This window comes from Cricetulus griseus, chromosome 7, assembly GCF_003668045.3.
Source record: "Cricetulus griseus strain 17A/GY chromosome 7, alternate assembly CriGri-PICRH-1.0, whole genome shotgun sequence".
NCBI lineage: Eukaryota > Metazoa > Chordata > Mammalia > Rodentia > Cricetidae > Cricetulus > Cricetulus griseus.
The window spans coordinates 72,211,305-72,232,802 of record NC_048600.1 but is presented as its reverse complement, the minus strand read 5'-3'; the positions used below and the strand labels follow the sequence as shown (position 1 = coordinate 72,232,802).

Genomic DNA, 21,498 nt, shown 5'->3' with positions numbered 1-21,498 from the left:
AGTGGGTTTCTGGAAATTCACCTGGATTCAGAAAAATTTTGGTCTCACTAATAAACAGCCTGAAAGAGCAGGGGAACCTGTTAATCCCAAAGATTCAAGGCCAAAGATATAAGAAAGATCACAAACCCAAATCATTATGGCCAAGTTAATTAAGCAATTAATTGCCAGGTGGTGGTGGCACACGTCTTTAATTCCAGCACTTGGGAGGCAGAGGCAGGCGAATCTCAGTGCGTTTCAGGCCAGCCTGGTCTACAGAGTGAGTTCAGGACATCCAGGACAGTTACACAGAGAGACCCTGTCTTGAAAAAAAATTTTTTTAAAAATAAGCAATTAATTAAAGCAAGCCTTTTAAATCTATGTACATGAGCTGCCTCTCCCAAAGCAGATTCAAGAGGTCAGCATTGGATATGAGGAAAACAAGGGTTTTGTTTGTTTGTTTTTGTTTTGTTTTTTTAAGACATGGTTTCTCTGTGTAGTATTGGCGGTCCTACATTTTATTACATCTCCTTATTTTGTTCAACAATCCAGCCAGGCAAGTATTATTAAGTGAGAAACATCTAAGACAGATTTGACCTGAGCTATTGTCAAAACTAGTGGTCAATGTGGGGCTGGGTGCCTCTAAATTTAGTGCCCTTACGCTATATTAGGGGATGTAAGAGCTCTCTGTTAATGATAGACATTGGAAGTTTTCATATGCCACGTTCAGGAAGGGCAAACAGTGATACAGGACAGCAGAATCTGAGCATGCTGCTCATGTCTGAGTTGTAAGGAAACTCCCCCCCCCCTTTTTTTTAAATCTCCACACCACTACCGTACTCAGTTATCTTCACAGCATTGGCACTCCTTCAAGAAGGAGAAGGCACATCCAAACTTAGTTCCTTAGTCTTTGAATATCAAGAACCCAGAGTCAGAATTCCCACCCAACTGCAGAAACCCTTCCTTCCTGATTCATTTTATTTATTTTAACAGGTCTCACAGTACAGCCCAGGCTTCCTGGCCTGAAGTTCACGACAATCCTCCTGCTTCAGCTTCCCAAGTGTTGGGATTTACGCCAGAGCTCTTATTCATTCTTTTAGTAATTAAATAGATTGACTTTGTTTCTTTGTTTGTTTTTTGTTTTTCGAGACAGGGTTTCTCTGTGTAGCTTTGGAGCCTATCCTGATCAGGCTAGCCTTGAACTCACAGAGATAGGCCTGCCTCTGCCTCCAGAGTGCTGGAATTAAAGATCAGCGCCACCACTAAGCGCTTTAAATACATTGTTGCAACTGTCAGAGAAACCCTTTCTTGGAAGGAAAAAGGAAAAAATAAAAACCCCACCTCCCAAAACCAGCAAAGTACGTCACTACGTATCAAAATAATAAAATAATAATAGTAATAGTAATAATAATAATAATAATAATAATAATAATAATAATAATAATAATAATACTGGATTGAGATACTGAACTGCCCTGAAGACTAAATCGCAGTGGCTGTTTGGCTGGTTCCACCAATCTAATCCCTTAATTAAGGAAAATGCTTAACCTCGGGGCCCTGAATTCAGTCCCGGGAGGCGCACGCGAGCGAGAGCGCGGCTTGGACCCCTGCGCGCTCCGTAGCACCCGCCTTCAGGGGCGGGGTTCAACTTGGTCCCGCCCCCTCCGGCTACACGCCGCGGTTGCGAACCACACCACCGGAGCTGTTCGCTTGAGCCTCGGCGGCCGCGGAGATGAAACCAGAGCCGCGGACGCTGCCGCCGTCCCCTAACTGGTACTGCGCACGCTGCAGCGACGCGGCTCCCGGAGGCATCTTTGGCTTCGCTGCGCGTACCTCCGTCTTCCTCGTCCACGTGGGCCCGGGCGCCGGCGCGAGCCCAGGGGCGCCCCCGTTTCGAGGTGAGCCCCCGACGGACTGGCGTAGTCCTTTCTGCCTTGCTCTCCGGGGGTTGTGCCACGGTCGCACGTGGGACCATTACTCTCAGAGGGGCTGTCCTAGGCTAGACCCGGCGTTTACCGCGCTCCTGGCCTTCTTCCCTTGCCGAGGCCCCGCCGGCCCCTGGGACGCCCCCCTGGGGCTGTTCTCGGTTCCCTGCTCCCGCTAGGTACTTACGGGATGCTGATTTCTGTGGGATGAATGGGGTGAGTCTGAATTTGCGCCAAATGATGCTTGTATGTGATCCCAACTATTCGGGAGGCTGAGGCTGGAGGATTGCCGCGCGTTCAAAGCCAGCCTAGGCTACAAAAGTGATTTCCGGGCCAACTAGGGCTCCATGGCAAGATCCCGACTCAAAAGAAAATGAAGCAAACAAAAAACTAGGGTTTGATTATGCGTTATGTTATGAAAAACCAGCTTATTCTATTCCTTATGACCAATGGCAAGATTAAGTAAAAATGGCTTTCACGTTCACCTGTGGACTGACTGGTCCTCGACCTGTGTACTTGGCCCAACAAAGGACGTGAACATTGCTTTATAGATGAGAATACTGAGTGAGGTTCAAAGAAAATGAACCTGTGTGAAGTTCCCGGGATACTGGCACCTGGCATTTCTGTTGGGAAATCTATGGATGGTTTTGTTCCACTGTGTTAAGTGACTCCTGTTCATCCAGCAGCAAACTGTCTGATTGTCTGGATAGTGGTTTAGTTTAACAAGTCTGGTTTTACTTGCAGTTGTAGGAGAGTTGGTGGGACACACTGAAAGAGTATCTGGCTTCACTTTTTCTCATCACCCTGGACAATACAACCTCTGTGCCACCAGCTCAGATGATGGGACTGTGAAAATCTGGGATGTAGAGACCAAGGCAGTGGTGACAGAGCACTCACTCCATCAGGTAATGTTCATCCTGAGTCCTCAGTGTTTTAATATGTCTCATCCTTGTGAGGAATGTTAGTAATTTGTGTTCATTAGTTAGATATATCAGAAGGTCTTCCAAGACCTTTTAAGTTGCGTCTGTCTGTCTGTCTATCTATCTTAGAGAGCAGAGTTTAAGGTAGGGAATGTAACTCAGTAGAGTGCTTGCCTAGCATACACAAAACCCTGGGCTCAACCCCTAGAACTGTGTAAATGGGCAGGATGGTGCACACCTATAATTCTAGCACTTGGAAAATGAAGGCATTTCAAGGATTCAAGGCCAGCCTGGTGTATAAGAGATTCTGTCTGCTGGGGGTGGGGGTGGGGTAAGCAGTCAGACCACAAGTTAACTATGCTACCTATTTGTGAAAGTAATACAAAAGTGTGGTTACACATAGTAAATAAGTCTTTTATGTATTTTGGTAGTTTTTCTATGTGAGCTATCATGTAAGTTCTAGAAATCAAACCCAGGACCTCTGGAAGAGCATTCAATGCCCTTAACCACTGAGCCATCTCTTTAGCCCTTGGTCACTAATTCTTATCTGTGGTCTTATCTGTGGCTGCTTTCATGATATAGCAACAGAGTTGAGGAACAGTGACAGCATGACCTACAAAATCTAACAGAGTCAAATAGGTTTACATAAAATAAACACCAGGACAGATTAGATGGCCTTCCAGGTCAAAGTGCTTGTCAAGTAAGCCTGATGACCTGAGTTTTGATATTTTGTTTTATTTTATTTTGTATGTGTATAAGTAGTTTGCCTGTGTGTGTGTGTGTGTGTGTGTGTGTGTGTGTGTTGTGTGTGTGTGTGTGTGTGTGTCTCCATGTCTCCAGAAGGTCAGGTGTGGTGGTGTGTGGCTGCATTCTTAGTGCTCAGGAGACTGAGGCAAGAGGATCTCTCTGAGTCCAGGCCATCCTGGACTACAAAGTGAGACTGTGTTTCAAAAACAAAAAAAGTTCTCACTTCAGATTGAATATATTACTGTACAGGGAGTTATAGCACATTTCTTAAGCGCTTGTAATGTGCCTAACATTAGGCTGGTTTATAGTACGTTGACAGATGAGACTCATCTGGCTTTGCTTTGTTTGAAGCACACAATATCAGCACTGCATTGGTCTCCGACAGTTAAGGACTTAATAGTCTCCGGGGATGAAAAAGGAGTTGTTTTCTGTTACTGGCTTAACAGAAATGACAGCCAGCACATCTTCACGGAGCCCAGGACCATTTTCTGTCTTACTTGTTCGCCTCATCATGAAGATTTAGTAGCCATTGGGTGAGTACCAAGTACTGTGCTGTCTGTTGGTTTATTTAATTTACGGTCCTGCTTTTCATTCTCCTTGCCTTGTATACTTAAATCCTCAGAGGAAGCTTGCAGCCCTGGTGTCATGTGATCACTAGGTCTGTGCTTTTCTCTACTCCACCATTACCATGATATTATGCTTTCTTCTTTCTTTCCATCTAATTTTTTCAGTCATCCTCCAAATATTAGTAGTGTGTTCTTTCTCTCTTGGCTTATACTATCCTTAGATGTGGCATTAACTCCAGAGTGTCGGATGACTCTGCTCTGGGTCTGGCACCATGTACCTGGACTAGGAATACATGTATCCTTGTGGTGATATATTATTTATGATTTATTAAAGCTTGTCTGAGGATTCAGAAAGCAAAGTCACCTCAAGCAATAGAGATCAGGCAGTGGTGATAAGCGCTTTTAAACCCAGGACTCAGGATTAAGAGGTAGATGGATCTCTGTTAGTTCAAGGCCACACTGATTACACAAAATTGATCTAGTCCTAAAAGAAACAGCTCTCACAAAGGTGATCTCAGCACCTGGGATCACACACCTTTAATGCCAGCATTAGGGAGGTATATAAGACAGGAGGAGGGTCTCAGATCTAGCACTCAGTCTGAGAGTTAGTCTCTAGCCACCTTGAAGAAAGCATAGCAATCTGAGTGAATCTGAGGAGCAGTGAAGTTGGGAGCAGTTTGAGGACTGCCCCTTTGGTCTGAGCTGAGGTAGAGGTAAGAGCTTTGTTTTTCTGATCTTTATCTTGAAGCTTGAACCCCAATATCTGTCTCTGGGTCTTTTATTTATTGTGCTACATATCCTAACATATACCTCACAAACAGAACAAAGAAAGCCAGCTTCATGATACCTTTTTTTTTTTTTTTTTTAAGTATTTATTTAGTATACAATATTCTGCCTGCAAATATTCCTGCAGGTCAGAAGAGGGCACCAGATCTCATTACAGATGGTTGTGAGCCACCATGTGGTTACTGGGAATCGAACTCAGGACCTCTGGAAGAGCAGCCAGTGCTCTTAACCTCTGTGCCATCTCTCCATCCCCTCATGATACCATTTTGAAGCTTTTATGTATACAAAATAAAATTGTGTCTTACTTGGGAACATTTATAAAGAAAGGATAGGGATGCTAGATTACAAATCAGAAACATTGGCTACTTCTCTGAAAGCAAAGCATAAATTTGGTGGTGATGGGTCATATAATCTGTTTTGATGTTCATTTTTCCCCCCTTAGCTAGGTAGTAGATACTTTAAGGCAGTGATTTCTCAACCTTCCTAATAGTGACCCTTTAATACAGTTCCTCATATTTTGTGGTGACCCCCAACCATAAAATTATTTTTGTTGCTACTTCATAATTAATTTTGCTACTGTTATGAATTGTAATGTAAATACCTGTTTTCTAATAGTCTGAAACTACCCTGTGAAAGGGTCATGATTGAGAACTGCTGGTTCAGGGTTTGTTGTTTGGTTGGTGTGTGTGTGTGTGTGTGTGTGTGTGTGTGTGTGTGTGTGTGTGTGTGTGTGTGTTTGTATGTTTGTTTCTAACATGTATAGATATTTCACCTGCATATGTTTGTGCACCAAGTGCTTGCGTGCCCTAAACCGGAAGAGGGCATCAGATCCTCTGGGATGAGTGACAGATGGTTGTGAGCCACCTTGATGCTGCAACTTTAGATCTTCTATAGAGCAGCCAGTATTCTTAACTGATGAGCTGTCTATCCAACCCCCAGTAGATACTTTATAATGTGTATAGAATAATTCATTTTTTTAAAAGCTATTAGAATTTCTCAGTTTCTGTCAATTCATAGATTGACGCTTAGGACAAATACAGCTCTAGGATACAGCGTGTCTTAGGGTTTGTTTTTGTTGGTGTAAAGAGACACCATGATCACGACAACTCTTAGAAAACATTTAATTTGGTCTGGTTTACAGTTCAGAGGTTTAGTCTATTATCCTCATGGCAAGAAGCAGGCAGACATGGTGTTGGAGAAGGATCTGAGTGCTGCATCTTGATCTGGAATCAGCATGAAGAGACTGCCACACAGAGTGTGGCTTGAGCATCTGAGACCTCAAAGCCCACCCTCCCTCCCCCAGTGACATACTTCTTCCACCAAGGCCATATCTATTCCAACAAGGCCGTAGCTCCTAATAGTGCCATTCCTTATTGGCCAAGCATTCAAACACATAAGTCTGTGGGGGCCATTTCTATTCAAACCATCACACAATATAATAGTACTCGTTAGGTTTGTAATGAGAAAGTAGTATTAATTGTGGAGCTAAAAATGTAGCTCCTCTGGTAGACTTTGTCTAGCATATACAAAGCCCTGGGTTCAGTCCCCTGTACTCTGCATTAAGCAAATATGTTGGCTCATGCCTGTGATCTCTGCACATAGTGTGTTTGTGGCCAGTATAGGATGCATGAGGCTGTCTCAAAAAAGAAGAAATGTTTATTAGCTAGCTGTCTTTATTTTTTAGTAACATTGTAAAATAATTTGCTTCCACTTTCAGGGCAGTAACAATACAGACAAGTTGTAAATCTAGCGGGTCCTGGAAGGAGTGGGTGGAAATGGGAAAAGTCATGTCTTTTTAGTTAAGAAGCCCTGGCGGTTTGCAAATAGCTGTAAAAGGAGGTGGGGGATGGTGGGAAGAGAGTCTTAAGAAAAAAGAGTAGAATCTAGAGTCTCGGATCAAGCCTGCAAAGGATTTAAACTAGTATCTGAAGAAAAAAAAGGAAGAGAAGGGCAAGTTATGGATTAGAGCTCAGAAAGGTGAGAGGCTTAGCAGTATGGATCTGCAGGCCCCTGCAATATTTCTAACGTATTTTTCAGCTACAAGGATGGTATAGTGGTTATCATTGACATCAGTAAGAAGGGAGAAGTCATTCACAGGCTTCGGGGTCACGATGATGAAATCCACTCCATAGCCTGGTGTCCTCTGTTTGGTGAAGACTGCTTATCCATAAACCAAGAGGAAAACTCAGGTAAGACGATTGAAGGAGGTTCTGTACTTTTAGACATAAAGAACTAAGTGTAGAATTGCAACTTCTGAATTACAGGTAAAACTTGAGCCTCACAGATCAAACTAGGAAAGGGAGAGAGAACTGAGTTTTGGGAAGTAACTTTTTTTTTTTTTTTTTTTTTAATCACAAGTGCCTGTTCAGTGTAAAGTAAAAATAAAATTGACATCTCTTTCCTAGAAGAACCTGACATTCCAAATGGGAAACTTATAGCAGAAACCCCCATCACAAAAGGCTGCTACTTAGCCACGGGAAGCAAGGATCAGACCATTCGAATCTGGAGTTGTTCCCGAGGACGGGGTAAGGTTGATGCCTAGGGTCCTACTTTCATTTCTGTGGTGAAATAACCACAACAAACCAACTTGGAAGGAGTAAGAGTGAAGTCAGCTTACTCTAGGTTTCAGTCCATCATTTTATTATTTTTTAAAGATTGATTTGCTTTTGTTTTGTGTGTTTGGGTATTTTGCATACACATATGTCTGTGTACTATGTATGTGCTCATGGAGGCCAGAAGAGGGCATTGGATCCTTTAGGAGCTGGGGTTATAAACTGTTCTTGGTCACCATGTGGGTGCTGGAAACTGAGCCTGGCATTTCTAGAAGAGCAACAAGTCCTCCTAACCGATGAATCATTTTTTTCTGCAGCCCTCTACAGTCCTTTGTTTTAGAGAAGTCAGAGTGAACTTGAAGCAGCTAGTTAGATCCACAGTTGGGGACAGTGTGTGCATGCACACTGCTGCTCAGCTTCCTCTACTCTTCCACAGTTCAGTACCTAAACCAAGAATGATGCCACCCATTTATAGGCTGTGTTCTAGCTTCGTTTCTGTTGCTTTAACAAAACACAGACCAAAAGTAACTTAGGGAAGGAAAGGTTTTCTTTCCACTTATAGGTTGCAGTCTGTCATTGAAGGAAGTCAAGGAGGAACTTGAAGCAGAAACCATCCGGTGGAGGAAAACCACTGGTGGCTTACTACGTGGCTTAACTTTCTTATACAGCCTGGGACCACCTACCCAAGGATACATATCCCATAGTGGGCTGGGCCCTTCTATGGCTGTTGGCAATCAAGACAGTTCCCCCACAGTTATGCTCAGAGGCCAAACTAATCTAGATAATACCTCACTGAGACTCTCTTTCCAGGTTTTCTGTATTCTGTCTCAGGGTCTCTTTGGTGGCAAAGCCTGTACTGCTACAGTAGAATTAGCTACTTGTTTCATCTTATTCCAAGAATATCATCTGTCCAAAATCTGTTGTCAGAAAGTGGTTATCCCCTGTGTCCTGGTTAGAGTTCTCTGTTCTGGACATCTGGCTTTTGTGTCTGTTTTCTGGTGCCTTCCAGGAGGCAAGGACCCGTGCTTTGCTGAAGGAGCCATGCCTGTCATGCAAAGCAAGGCTGTCCTAGAGCTTCTGTGTAGACCAAGGTGACCTCAGAATCATGATGATCCACCTAAGAACAACATCTTTACTGTAAGGACAGGAATAATGGGCTTTCCTTGATTCTTTGTTTTTGTTTTGTTTGGGGTTTGTTTTTTTTGTTTTTGTTTTTTGGGTTTTTTTTGGTGTTTTGGGACAAGGTTTCTCTGTAGCTTTGGAGCCTTTCCTGGCATTCACTCTGTAGACCAGGCTGACCTCGAGGTCACAGAGATCTGCCTGCCTCTGTCAACCGAGTGCTGGGATTAAAGGCGTGCACCACCATCTCCTGGCTCCTAGATTCTTAAGAATGGAAAAAACCTGAGTTGTAGCTTCTAGGGACGAATAAGAGCAGGTGATACAGTCCAGCATGTGCTCTGTGCACATGAACAAGTGTGTTGTGTTCACATTGTCTTCAAATTTTTATTTAGTCCTGTTGGGTACAGGATACGCACATATGAGAGTCAGGCAGCTCTAGAGTCAGCAGTTCTGTCCTCATATCTTTATGTGGGTTCTGGGATTAGACTCAGGTCATCAGATTTGTGTGTCGAGCACATTGACCACTGAGCTGTCTTGCCAGGATCACTACTTTGTTCAAATTAATCTAAACACACAACCCCCCCCAAGTAGACTTCCCAGGACACCTGTCTAAGGATCCCTGAACATGATGGCTATACACAGTGGCCTTGGGTTCCCTTTGTACAGCAGACCTGCTGGGGAGAATGAAAAGTTCAGTTGTCTGAACTCCACTTGGACTCTCCTAAATAAAATCTCTGAATTTAGACCCTGGCATGTGTGTTTTTAATGCTGTACTTGAAGTTCTGATGAACCTTACAGCCCTCTGGGTCAGTACTGGTGGAGGATTCCCTTACCCAATGTGTTGACTGCCAAATTTGCCCCTTAAGAGATAACCAACTCAACCTGTGGGTCGAAACCCTTTCACAGGGTTGCTTATCAGATGTCCTGCATATCAGATATTTACATTATGATTCATAGCAATCGCAAAATTATAGTTATGAAGTATCAATTTATATAATTTTAATGGTTGGAGGTCACCATACATGAGGACTTATATTAAAGGGCAGCATAGGAAGGTTGAGAACCCTGACCTAGGAAAATTCCACTGTCCTGCAATTGCTGAAAACCTCGGGTAGGTTCTCATTCTACTTAGGAACTCATTTTTTCACATAAAAATACTCACGTGTGTGTTCATGTTGTGTGCACATGCATCTGCAGGCCAAAGAATAATCTTCTGTGTTATTACTCAGGTGCCATTTAAAGACACGGTTTCTCACTGACTTGGAACTTGACAAGTCTACTAGGCTGGAAGCTGGCCACGGAGCCCTACTTCTGTCTCCCTACCCCTTGGACAAGCATATGGGCCATGCCTGGTTTTTCATATGGGTCCTGGGGATCAAACTCAAATCTTAATGCTTGCAATCCAATCACTTCATGAACTGGGTTGTCTCCCCAGCCTATCCCAGACAAAAAATGCTCTTCATTTTTCAAGTTTGCAGATAACCTGTAAAAGCTTGTTTGGCCTATATGGCTAGATTGGAATTAACTTCTATCTTAGTAATGTCTCCATAATAAAAGGAGGTGTTTCTTACGTGTACACATGTGGATGGAGGTGATGTTGGGTTTCTTCCTCAGTTCTTCATGTTTGTTTGTTTGTTGTTGTTTCTCTCAGCCTTGTATTTTGAGACAGGAGCTCATTGAACCTGCAGCTCAGTGATGAGGCTAGCTAGCTGGCCTTACTATCAGCTGGCTAGCAAGCTCCAGGGATCTGCCTGTGTCTATGTCCCCACTGCGGCAAGCTTCTTTTTAGTGGCCTGAGCTGAGGTCTTCATGCTTACATGGCAAGCACTTTACTGAGTCGTCATTCTAGCCCCAGAGGTTTTACTATAATTTAACCAAACAACTTACAGACCATAGAATTGAGGATTTCTGGGAGGTTCTGGTTACTCTTTCACTGTCTTGAGAGCTCATTGACTTTCTTTTAATCTACAGGTATAATGGTTTTGAAATTGCCCTTTCTGAAAAGAAGAGGAGGGGGTGTGGACCCAACAGTTAAAGAACGTCTTTGGTTAACACTTCATTGGCCCAAGAACCAGCCAACACAGCTGGTATCCAGTTGTTTTGGGTAAGTCTTGGAGCCATGCTTTCTAATAAATATGATTTTCCTGTTCAGATTCAGAGATTGCCAGGCTTATTGTATGTTCAGAAAATGAAGAAATAGGTGGCACACACCTTTAGTCAAAGCACTTGGGAGGTAGAGGCAGGTGAATTTTGAGTTCAAGGCAAGCCTGGTCTACATTTCGAGTTCCAGGACAGCCAGGCTAAATAGAAAAACCCAGTCTTGGAAAGAAGAAAGAAAATGGAGAAATAGCCAGGGTTTATGTTACCATTGTAATTCATCTTTTCTTTTCTTTTTTTGATTTTTTTCGAGACAGGGTTTCTCTGTGTAGCTTTGGAGCCTATCCTGGCACTTGCTCTGGAGACCAGGGTGGCCTTGAACTCACAGAGATCCGCCTGCCTCTGCCTCCGGAGTGCTGGGATTGAAGGTGTGTGCCACCAACTCCCGGCTTTTTCTTTTTAAGACAGAGTCTTACTTATGACACAGATTGGCCTAGAATTTAGGATCCTCCTGCCTCAGCTTCTCAAGTACCTCACCTTGCCCAGCGGTCTTGGGATAATAATTGAAATGATAGATGGGAAAATTTGTGAGGCCTGTGCTGTTTACTAACAGAATCATGGCTCTTTGGGTCTGCCCTGTCATTCCCCCCGACCCATGCACAAATGTGTATGCTAGTTGAAAACCGTAGGTGGTTTGACTTGAGCTTCTCTGTAAACCAGGGTTCCCTCTTTGAGTTCACTGGCATGAGCCACTCATAAAACTCACCTGTTTGTAAGGATATTCAAGGGGGTGCAGTTGAGATGCACAGGGCAGCATGTGGGAGAGAGAAGGCCTCTCCATTCCCTCTTTGGGTTTTATGGAATCATCATTATATATATGTAATTAACGTAGCCATTGGTGACCAGCTTATCTTAATCCCTCCCCTTCCTTAAGATTGGGACTGCAAGTCACTCCTCTATCCTGCCTGGGTCTGCTGAGTGACCAGCCCACATCTTGAAGCTACCTAGAAACTGCAGATACTAGCTTAATGTTCAAAAGAGACTGCTTCAGAGATACATGCCAGAAAAGAGCAAAGACTAAATACAGTGCCAAGCTGCCCCTGATTGCCAAAGATGCAGAAAGAATTTCACAGGCTAGTCTCTTACTTTTAAATAAGACAATACAGAAAAGCACATGCAAATTGCCCAGATGTCAGCTCCTACTGACATCTACCACCTCAAAATTAAAACTACATATGAAGAGAAATGTCTTTAAAAGAGACATGGATGTGGTAGCCCATGCCTAAAATGGCCAATCCTCTGGAGGCTGAGGCAGAATGATCTTAAGGCTAGCTTTGTCTGCATTGCATGTATGTCTGTGTGAGGGTGCCTGGTCTCCTGGAACTAGAGTCAGACAGTTGTGAGCTACCATGTGGGTGCTGGGAATTGAGCCAGGCCCTCTGGAATAGTAACCAATGTTCTTAGACACTGTTCCATCTTTCCAGCCCCTCAAAAAACTTTTTAAATGGTAGTCCTGTACATTGAGGTTTCAAGAGTAAAAGAGCACAAGTGTCCTTCCCTCGATACCTTGCAGAGGTACTTCCTTTTCCTTCCTCTAGATAGAGTAAAGAGGGTGTGTGTTGCAGTTTCTTTGCTTTGTTTTAAAAATATTTCAAAGGGTTGTGTATTTATTGTTTGTGTTTGCACGTGTATGCCATGGCGTGTGTGTGGAGTTGAGAGGACAACCTTCAGGAATTGGTTTTCTCCATCTTGTGGATTCTAGAGATAGGAATCAGATCAGGCTCTGTGTAGCTGTGGCTGTCTTGGAACTTGCTCTGTAGACCAGGAATTCACAGAGCTCCACCTCTGTCTCGAGTGCTGAAATTAAGGCATGTGCTGCTGCCACCATCACCCAGCAAAAGAACAGTTCTGTTTGGGTACATAATACATTTGTAAAACAGAAAGTATGGCCACCAAGGGAGGGGGTATGCAGCAGGCCCAGCAGTTGGGACCCACAGTTTAAGCTGGTTGTAAACTCTGTCAGAAACTGATCAACCCACTTGTAGATTCTGGATGAGTGTTCCCCATAGCAGACCCCATTCTCCTTGTGAGAGCAGTGTGCATTCTGCTTCCTGTCAGGGAGCCTCTTGAGCTGAGAAGAAGACTTAGTCTCTCTAGTGTCTCTCCTCAGCCACGCTAATCTTTGGACTTTGAAGTTACCATAGGAGCAATTATCACATTCTTCTGCCACTGAGGTTCCAGACCTGGCTAGATAGCCATACTGACGTCTGGTGAGAGGTGTGCTCTTTTTCTTTCAGAGGTGAGCTGCTGCTGTGGGACCTCACCCAGTCATGGAGGCGGAAGTACACGCTCTTCAGCACTTCAGCAGAAGGACAGAATCACTCCAGAATTGTGTTCAATTTGTGTCCTCTGAAGACTGAGGATGGCAAGCAGCTGCTACTGTCCACATCCATGGACAGAGATGTAAGAACTGGTTTCCGCCTTTGTTTGGAGAAGTGGTGTGTCACGGGGATAGGGCTGGAAGGTGAATGGCCTCATACACATCTGCATTCCATTCAGATCCCCTGCTATCAAGTGTACTGGATATGGCAACAGCAGAGGCTGTGAAGAGTGGCTAGAGACACTTTTTTTTTTTTTTTCTCCCGGGGAGGGGAGGTTTGAGACAGGATTTCTCTGTGTATAACTAGCTCTGTAGACTAGGCTGGCCTCAAACTCATGGAGATATGCCACCCTCTGCCTCCCAAGTGCCAGGATTAAAAATATGAGCTACCACCTCCCAGCTAGAGACACTTTGGAGACAGGCCTCTAGCCTAGTTTGGCTTGAATCCCTCATTACCTTGAACCTCGGATCCTTTTGCCTCCATCTTCCAAGTGTTGTAACCACACCTGGTTGTACTTTTGGTTGGAGCCATGGCCTCATGCTAAGCAGGTGCTCCACCAACTGAGCTGTGGCTCTAGCCCTTGATTTAGGCATCATTTTTCTCCTGCACCCCCCTGGGAGTGACGTGCATGACTTGTCAGGCAGCAGCTCTTGATGCTCTTTGTGGAGGCCATGCCCATTCTTACAGAGTTGTGAGAGGGGTGGTTAGCAGTGCTGTGACCTGGGGAGATGGTAACCCCGTGCTCTCCATTCCTGATTGGGTTCAGGATGCTGAATTCACTAAATATGCCAGGGAATGAATGTACAACTAGATCCATTTGAGCTTAGTGACTAAATTGCAGGTTTGTTTCCTCATGAGAGAAGCTTCTTCCAGTTTCCTCTGGAAGAATTAAATTAAATCCCATTTGAAATATTTAATTCTTTTTTTGGAGGCAGGGAGGAGGTTTCAAGACAGGGTTTCTCTGTGGCTTTGGATATTGCCCTAGAACTAACTCTTGTAGACCAGGCTGGTCTCGAACTCACAGAGATCTGCCTGCCTCTGCCACCCAAGTGCTGGGATTAAAGGCATGCGCCACCACCGCCTACCCGAAATATTTAATTCTTAACCCCCATTTCTTTGCTTTTTTGAACCTTTACTCTTTTTTTAGGTAAAATGTTGGGACATGGCCACCCTAGAGTGCTGTTGGACATTGCCTTCTCTTGGAGGTTTTGCCTACAGCCTGGCCTTTTCTCCTGTGGACGTGGGCTGCCTGGCCATAGGTGTTGGGGACGGCATGATCCGGGTGTGGAATACGCTCTCCATAAAGAACAACTATGATGTAAAAAACTTCTGGCAAGGTGTCAAGTCCAAGGTTACAGCGGTAAGGGGGCTTCTTGGAGATTTTTTCATATTCTTTTAGACACTATTGGAAATCAAAGGATGTTTAAAAGTATCTATGATGAGATGAACTTCTGGTGGTCTAAACTCTGGATGTTTGAGGCATGTGGGATTGCCTCTGGGTTACCTAGGGGTGCTGAGAATGCAGGGATTTTAACTTTGTTACTCTTTTTCTTGCTGCATTTATTTATGTGTGTGTGGGGGGGTCAGTTCTTCCCTCTTCATGTGGGCCTTGGGAGGTTGAACTCAGGTGGTAAAGGCTTGGAGGCAAATGCTTTTACCTGCTGAGCCTTACTGGCCCTTCATCTTGTTTTAGTCCTTCTTGTTACTGTTAAGCAAAAGAATTAAATGAAGAGCAAGAAAGTTTCCCATGAAACAGTCAGGACTGCATACAGACTCCTTTCTGTGCACTCATCTCTCATCTGGTAACTTCTCTTGTAGTTATGCTGGCACCCAAACAAGGAGGGCTGCTTGGCGTTTGGAACTGATGATGGAAAAGTAGGATTGTATGATACCTGTTCCAACAAGTAAGTATGGTGACTGTCCCTCAGCTTAGTGACCAGAACATCTGTGATATAAGATTTAACATGAAGTCCATAAACCTGGCACACAGTAAAGTTGTTTTAGAATCTTTTTGGCTCTGCTACTGAGGTTCAAAACTCAGAATTTTCTTTAAAAAGTTTTTTGAGGGGCTGAGGCTATAAACAGAGACAGGCCTGCACAAAGTCCTAGGTTTAACATCTGAGACTCGTAAACTGAGAGATGGAAGTGCCTATCATTGATTCTGGCATTTTGGGAGGTAAAGGCAGGAAGATCAAGGGGTATAGGCCAGCTTAATGTGCACAAGAGACCCTATCTCAAAAAGGAAAGAAAGAAAATGAATGAGAAGAAATTAGTTTTCTAGGTGATGACAGTATAGACTGACTGGTATTTAAGAACCACCAAGTTGTGCTGGAGAGATGACTGAGCAGTTAAGAGCACTGGCTTCAATTCCCAGCACCCACATGGCAGCTCACAACTCTCTGTGGCTTCAGTTCCAGGGGATCTGACACTCTCACACAGACGTATATGTAAGCGAAGAACCAATAAAATAAATAAACAAAAACCATTAAATAATTTTTTAAAACCCACCAAGATAAACCAGTGACTTTGTACAAAAATTTCTAGATACAAAGCTTAAAGACTAGTGGAGAGCATATATATTCCTTTTCCGTTTTATTTGTGGCTCTGGATGTCTCCTGTTATCATTCTCAGGGCTAGAGATACAGTTGACTCATAGAGCACTTGCCTAGCACAAAAAAAAGGAAAGAAAAAAAAAAGCTTGGACAGTTTGAAGGTGGCTGGGCAAGGTGGTACACGCCTTTAATTCCAACACTTTGGAGGCTGAGGCAGGTGGATCTCTTGAGTTGGGGTTGAGTCTGGTATATTTTTGACACTTTTCTCGAAACAAAAACAAATGCAAATGCAATCTGAAGGTGGTATTCTCTATAGTTGCAAAGTCCTGTTATGGCTGAGAAAGTTTGAAACTTTTGTGTTACGCTGCCATCTAGAACATAGACATGGGTGAAAGACAAATGTTTTCTGTTTTCTGAGGTAATTTGTCTGGGTTCCTGTGTCATGTTTGGTTGTCTCTTAGCTGTCTTTTTCTCTGGAATACCCACTTTCCATAACATTGGTACATATCCAAATCTTAGTGCATTTTCTAAACTCTTAATCTTGTAAATGTCTGGCTATTTCCTTTTTGCTTGGAACTCATCTCCTGATGCCAATTTTTCTGTTGCCTACAACTTACTGCAGAAGCGGCCTTATCTCTGAATAATCCTCAGCACAGTTGACCAAATTCTGCAAGAGCCATGAGCCCAAATGTGATATGCTGTATGAGTCATATACCATATACAGTCTTAGTGTTTATAAAGAGTGTAAAATAGGGCTAGAGAGAAGGCTTAGGAGTTAAGAGCACTGGCCACTCTTTCAGAGAACCCAGGTCTGTTCCCTACACCCACATTGTGGCTCACAGCTGTCTGTAACTAGTTCTAGGGGATCTGATGCCTTCTCACCTCCATGGGCAACCAGGCACACATTTGGTAAACAAATGGATAGAAAATGCCCATGTTCTTAAAATCAAAAATAACTTTTTAAAAAAAGAATATAAAGTAGTTTATAAGTAATCTTTTTATTTTATTTTAGTTTTTGGTTTTTTGAGACAAGATTTCTCTGGGTAACAACAGCCTTGGATGTCCTGGAACTCACTCTATAGACTAGGCTGGCCTCGAACTCACAGAGATCCACCTGCCTCTGCCTCCCGAGTGTTGGAATTAGAGGCGTGCACCACCACTGCCTGGCTGTAATCTTTTATTATTGTTATTACTTGTTTTGAGACAGGGTCTCATCCATGCTCTCTTTGAACTAACTCCCTAGCAAAGGCTGGCCTGGTCTTCCTAGTCCTTCTGTCTCCACCTTTGATGTTTTAGGATTATAAGCATGTGTCACCTTATATAATGTGTTTAGTGAGTTATTTGACACATACTAAGTCAATCTCACTTGTTTCTTTGCCTTTTTTATTTATTTTTCCTTTTTTCCTTTTCATTGGAATCATGTCTGGCCTCCTTTGATCTTTTTTGACTATTACTTCTAGTGAGTTATAGCTTACATTTGGGGTTTGTATTTTTGGCTCAGGATGTATATTGGACACAGCTGTCCTGTTTACAGGTTAGACCTGCTTGTTCAGTTCAGCAGCCCCTGCCACACATGGCTATTGATACTGAAAGTGATTGAAATTATGTGAGTTTAGAAATACAGGACTTCATTTACACTGGCCACATTTCAAACCAACAGTAAAATGTGGCTCAGGGTGTCCCTTTCTAAATACGGGAATGGTTGGGCTTGGTGTTCCATGGCCTAGGAAGAAGCAGGATGACGGTCTCAGTGTGTGTAAATAAAATTCAGTAGGAACTCATCCATACTCACTGATTGCATCCTGCTGGCTGCTTCCACACCACAGCACCCTGAAGTGATTGGCAGACCACAGGGCTGCAGAGCCTGATCTGCTCACTGTCCCTTTATGGAAAAGGATGTGAGAGCCATTTCTACTACAGAGCTACTTGCATGTCCTTCCTCTCTCTGCCTTACTTCTCTTTCTTTGCTGTGCTAGGATTCTGTCTTAGTCACTTCTCTACTGCTGTGATAAGATACCATGGCCAAGGGAACTTATAAAAGAAAGAGTTTAATTTGGGGTTCACAGTTCCAGAGGGTGAGTTCATGACCAGCATGGCAGCAGGCAGGAGGGCATGGCACTGGAGCAGTAACTGAAAGTTTACATCTAATCCATAAGCATGAGGCAGGGAGAACTAACCTGGGAATGGTGCTGGTTTTTGAAACCTCAAAGCCCATCCCCAGTGACACACATTCATCCAGGCCACACCTTCATCAAGGCCACACCTTTGCAAACAGGACCAGGAATTCAAACATAGGAACCTATTAAGACCACTCTCATTCAGACCACCATAGGCCTCATGAATGCTAATCATCCACGTCTATATGCAGTGCTTTAAGTATTTATGCAGAACCTGTGTTTGACTATTTCTTCATTTTGCTTAAGTACTGTTTCAAAGGTATATAACTAGGGGCTGGAGAGATGGCTCAGCGGTTAAGAGCACTGACTGTTCTTCCAGGGGTCCTGAGTTCAATTCCCAGCAACCACATGGTGGCTCACAACCACCTTGAATGAGATCTGGTGCCCTCTGCTGGCCCTTCTGCCGGCAGAAGACTGTATACTTAATAAATAAATAAAATCTTTTTTTTAAAAAAAAGAAGGTTTATAACTAAACAAAACTATGTTGACTTCAGTAGCACTAAATAATCCCATAAGCTGAGTAGTCAGCCTACAGTAGTTAAGCCGTGAGGTAGGAAGTAAGGTGTCACTGTTAAGTGTCAGGTTGGTTTATTTTGTTGTTTTGAACCAGAGATTTGTACAGTCTCTCAGTGCTGTAAGTGTGTCTGATAACTTCAGTCAGTAGCATAGTTCCGTCAACACAGGTTCGGGAGTTCTAAATCCATACCTAGACAATGATTGATATTAAAAGTCCTAACAGTGCTGTTTTTTTCCCTAAGAAGTCAAGCTTGATGCCCCTAAGAGCAAGACCCCCTGAAACCTGGTAAAAAGCTTTAGAGATATGCCTTCTTTCAGGTTTTATTGTAGTTTAAGAATGTGGTGCTGGCTGAGCTTGGCTTGGTGGTGCACACCTCTAATCCCAGCATTCAGGAAACAGAGGCAGATGGATCTCTGTGAATTTCAGGGCAGCCAGAGCCATGTAGTGAGGCCCTGTCTTTCGGGCTGGGGAACTAATGGCAGGATAGAAGTGAGGTGGCTTGTCATCCCTCAGGTTGGGTGACTATGGTTGTCACAGCCTTTGTATTCCTTTGTGGCTACAGAAATAAATGCCAAATGTTTGGCATTGCTTTGCTATTGGCTCTTTAAAGAAACAGAAGAGAAAAATGATTTTAGCCAGCTAGCTGGGTGGGCAGTACACTCAGGAATTGTTTTGGTGGTGGACATTATTACATGGTAAGTTAAGTGTTTGTTTTTTGAGAACCATTTATTTGGGGCAAAGTTTTTTGTTTGTTTGTTTGTTTGTTTGTTTTTTCCGAGACAGTGTTTCTCTGTGTAGCTTTGGAGCCTGTCCTGGCACTCACTCTGGAGACCAGGCTGGCCTCAAACTCACAGAGATCCAACTGCCTCTGCCTCCCGAGTGCTGGAATTAAAGGCATATGCCACCAACGCCCAGCTATTTGGGGCAAAGTTAAATTGTTTTTCTCTAGTACCAACAACCACATGAACAGAAAGGACCTTACAGAGAAAGATGGTTTGTTTTCTAGTGAGCCTGTTTATTAAGTCATCCTGTTTTTCTTGTCCACAGACCTCCACAGATTTCAAGCACATATCATAAGAAAACTGTGTACAGGTTGGCTTGGGGACCACCAGTCCCCCCAATGTCACTTGGTAAGTGTCTGAGTCATTCTTAATGCACATGAGTGTATTCTTCCACTTAATTAGAGTTTGAATGCTGGTGTGTGTGTGTGTGTGTGTGTGTGTGTGTGTGTGTGTGTGTGTGTGTGTGTGTGTGTGTGTGTGTGTGTGCGCGTGTGTGTGTGTGTGTGTGTGTGTGTGTGTGCGCGTGCGCGTGCGCAGTATGTCTCGAGGAGTCTATAAGAGTAGCAGAGATGGGTGGTCATGATGGCTGAAGGAAAATCTGGACTCCTGCCTCCCCCAGCTTTGAAGTATTACTTTTGTCTCTGAGCTGGGTCTTCACTGTACAGAGTAATCACAGGCTGGGTACTGGCCTTCCCCCCGTGGCTGCTGCTGCTTTCCCTAAAGCAGTATGTCTGTTTTGTTTTGTTTTGTTTTGTTTTGAAAACCGTGACCCACTTGTGGCACTTGTTTGTTTGGGTTTGTTTGTTTTTTATGTGCATTGGTGTTTTGCCTGCATGCATGTCTGTGTGAGGGTATCGAATCTTGGAGTTACAGACATTTGTGAGCTGCCATGTGGGTGCTGAGACTCAAGCCCTGATCTTCTGGAATAGCAGTCAGTGTTCTTAACTGCTGAGCCTTCTCTCCAGCCCCCAATATGTCTTTCTTAATGTCTTTTAAAATGAGTCAGTTTTCCACACTCTTTCTTCCTGTGCTGAAGTGTCTGGATTCCCTAGCACTAGCTTTGTATAGGCAGTAGAGAGTTACGTTGCAACCAGGAGGCTAGCTAGCTCTACAGCTGAGGGCTGTGCCCCGAGACCCCCTCCTTGGCCATGTGAAGTCCTGAACTCTGTGTTTGCACTAAGATTCACGCCGGGTGTTGGTGGCACACGCCTTTAATCCCAGCACTCGGGAGGCAGAGGCAGGCGGATCTCTGTGAGTTCAAGGCCAGCCTGGTCTCCAGAGTGAGTGCCAGGATAGGCTCCAAAAGCTACACAGAGAAACCCTGTCTCGAAAAAAAAGATTCACATTTTTGGAAGAACTACATTGTTAGAAGCTTTTATTTGAAACCGTAACGTTTTCTCTGATCACATCTTTAGTCTCACTGCTCTTGAATGTCAGAAGAGCCTTTGCAGTGAACCCAGTATCTTAGTAGTTGACAATACTTTTTCTTCTCTCCATAGTTTTCCAGAGTGGTAGGAGGGTGGCTTCATCCCAACATGTTAGATCATTTCCCATCCAAAGCTGAGTGTGCCCTGTGCTAATGATATAACTATGGAAGCAGCCACACTGGTGCAGTAAGAAACTCAAGAGTTTTTCTTTCATAGGAGGGGAAGGAGACAGGCCTTCCCTCACCTTGTACAGCTGTGGAGGGGAAGGCATTGTGCTGCAGCATAACCCCTGGAAGCTCAGTGGCGAGGCCTTCGACATCAATAAACTCGTGAGGGACACCAATTCCATCAGAGTAAGTTCCAGTGGGCTGACATCCACTCAGCTTCCTTTGATGACTGTTACTTACTAAGGGCCATCTGTAAAGATGCCATCGTGCATAGCCAGACTTCTCAGATAGCTGATAAAACTATTGCTGAATTTGTGGGTTGCCTGTTACACCTTAGAGATATTTACCATTGAGTAAATCAAAGAATTGTGTGGGGATGAGGAGACTTATTAATTGCAATGGTAATGATAAAAAATGTTCTGTATCTCACTGGAAAGCTTCCTTTTCTTTGGGTTTTTTTGTTTGTTTGTTTGTTTTCTTTTTTTGAGACAGGATTCAACCATATGTAGTCCTCAGGGACCTGGAACTCGCTCTGTAGACCAAGCTGCCCTCCAATTCACAGAGCTGCCTACCTTTGCTTCCCAAGTGCTGGAAGTAAAGGTGTGCATCCTTTTGAAGCTAACCCTTTCAACTACAAGTGCCCTGTTGACAATAACTTGATGTGATTGTCCTCAGGCCTCATTTGGTCTTTTCTTTTGATATGGTGACTTCCGTTATCCCAGGATGACTTCAAGTTCCTGACTCTACTTCCTCAGCCTCCCCAGTGCTGGGATTACACACACGGGTGTGCATGCAGAGTCACTTGCA

At 43.8% G+C, this 21,498-nt stretch overlaps 1 protein-coding gene across 7 annotated transcripts in view; it reads left to right on the top strand.

The window, feature by feature from the left end:
* Positions 1-1,624: 1,624 nt before the first annotated feature.
* The window catches only part of Gemin5 (gem nuclear organelle associated protein 5), a 47,731-nt gene continuing 27,857 nt past the window's right edge, over positions 1,625-21,498 (top strand). For 4 of the 7 annotated variants that reach the window (XM_035447315.1, XM_027427423.2, XM_027427424.2 and 1 more), the window contains exons 1-11: positions 1,625-1,874; positions 2,646-2,806; positions 3,920-4,101; positions 6,958-7,109; positions 7,326-7,445; positions 10,563-10,695; positions 12,986-13,151; positions 14,217-14,429; positions 14,888-14,973; positions 19,363-19,445; positions 20,741-20,877. In XM_035447315.1, the coding sequence (XP_035303206.1) occupies positions 1,709-1,874; positions 2,646-2,806; positions 3,920-4,101; positions 6,958-7,109; positions 7,326-7,445; positions 10,563-10,695; positions 12,986-13,151; positions 14,217-14,429; positions 14,888-14,973; positions 19,363-19,445; positions 20,741-20,877 (1,599 nt within the window). In that variant the 5' untranslated portion in view covers positions 1,625-1,708. The remainder of the gene's footprint in view (positions 1,875-2,645; positions 2,807-3,919; positions 4,102-6,957; positions 7,110-7,325; positions 7,446-10,562; positions 10,696-12,985; positions 13,152-14,216; positions 14,430-14,887; positions 14,974-19,362; positions 19,446-20,740; positions 20,878-21,498) is intronic. The other 3 variants (XM_027427426.2, XM_027427428.2, XM_027427425.2) reach the window with 1 other exon arrangement.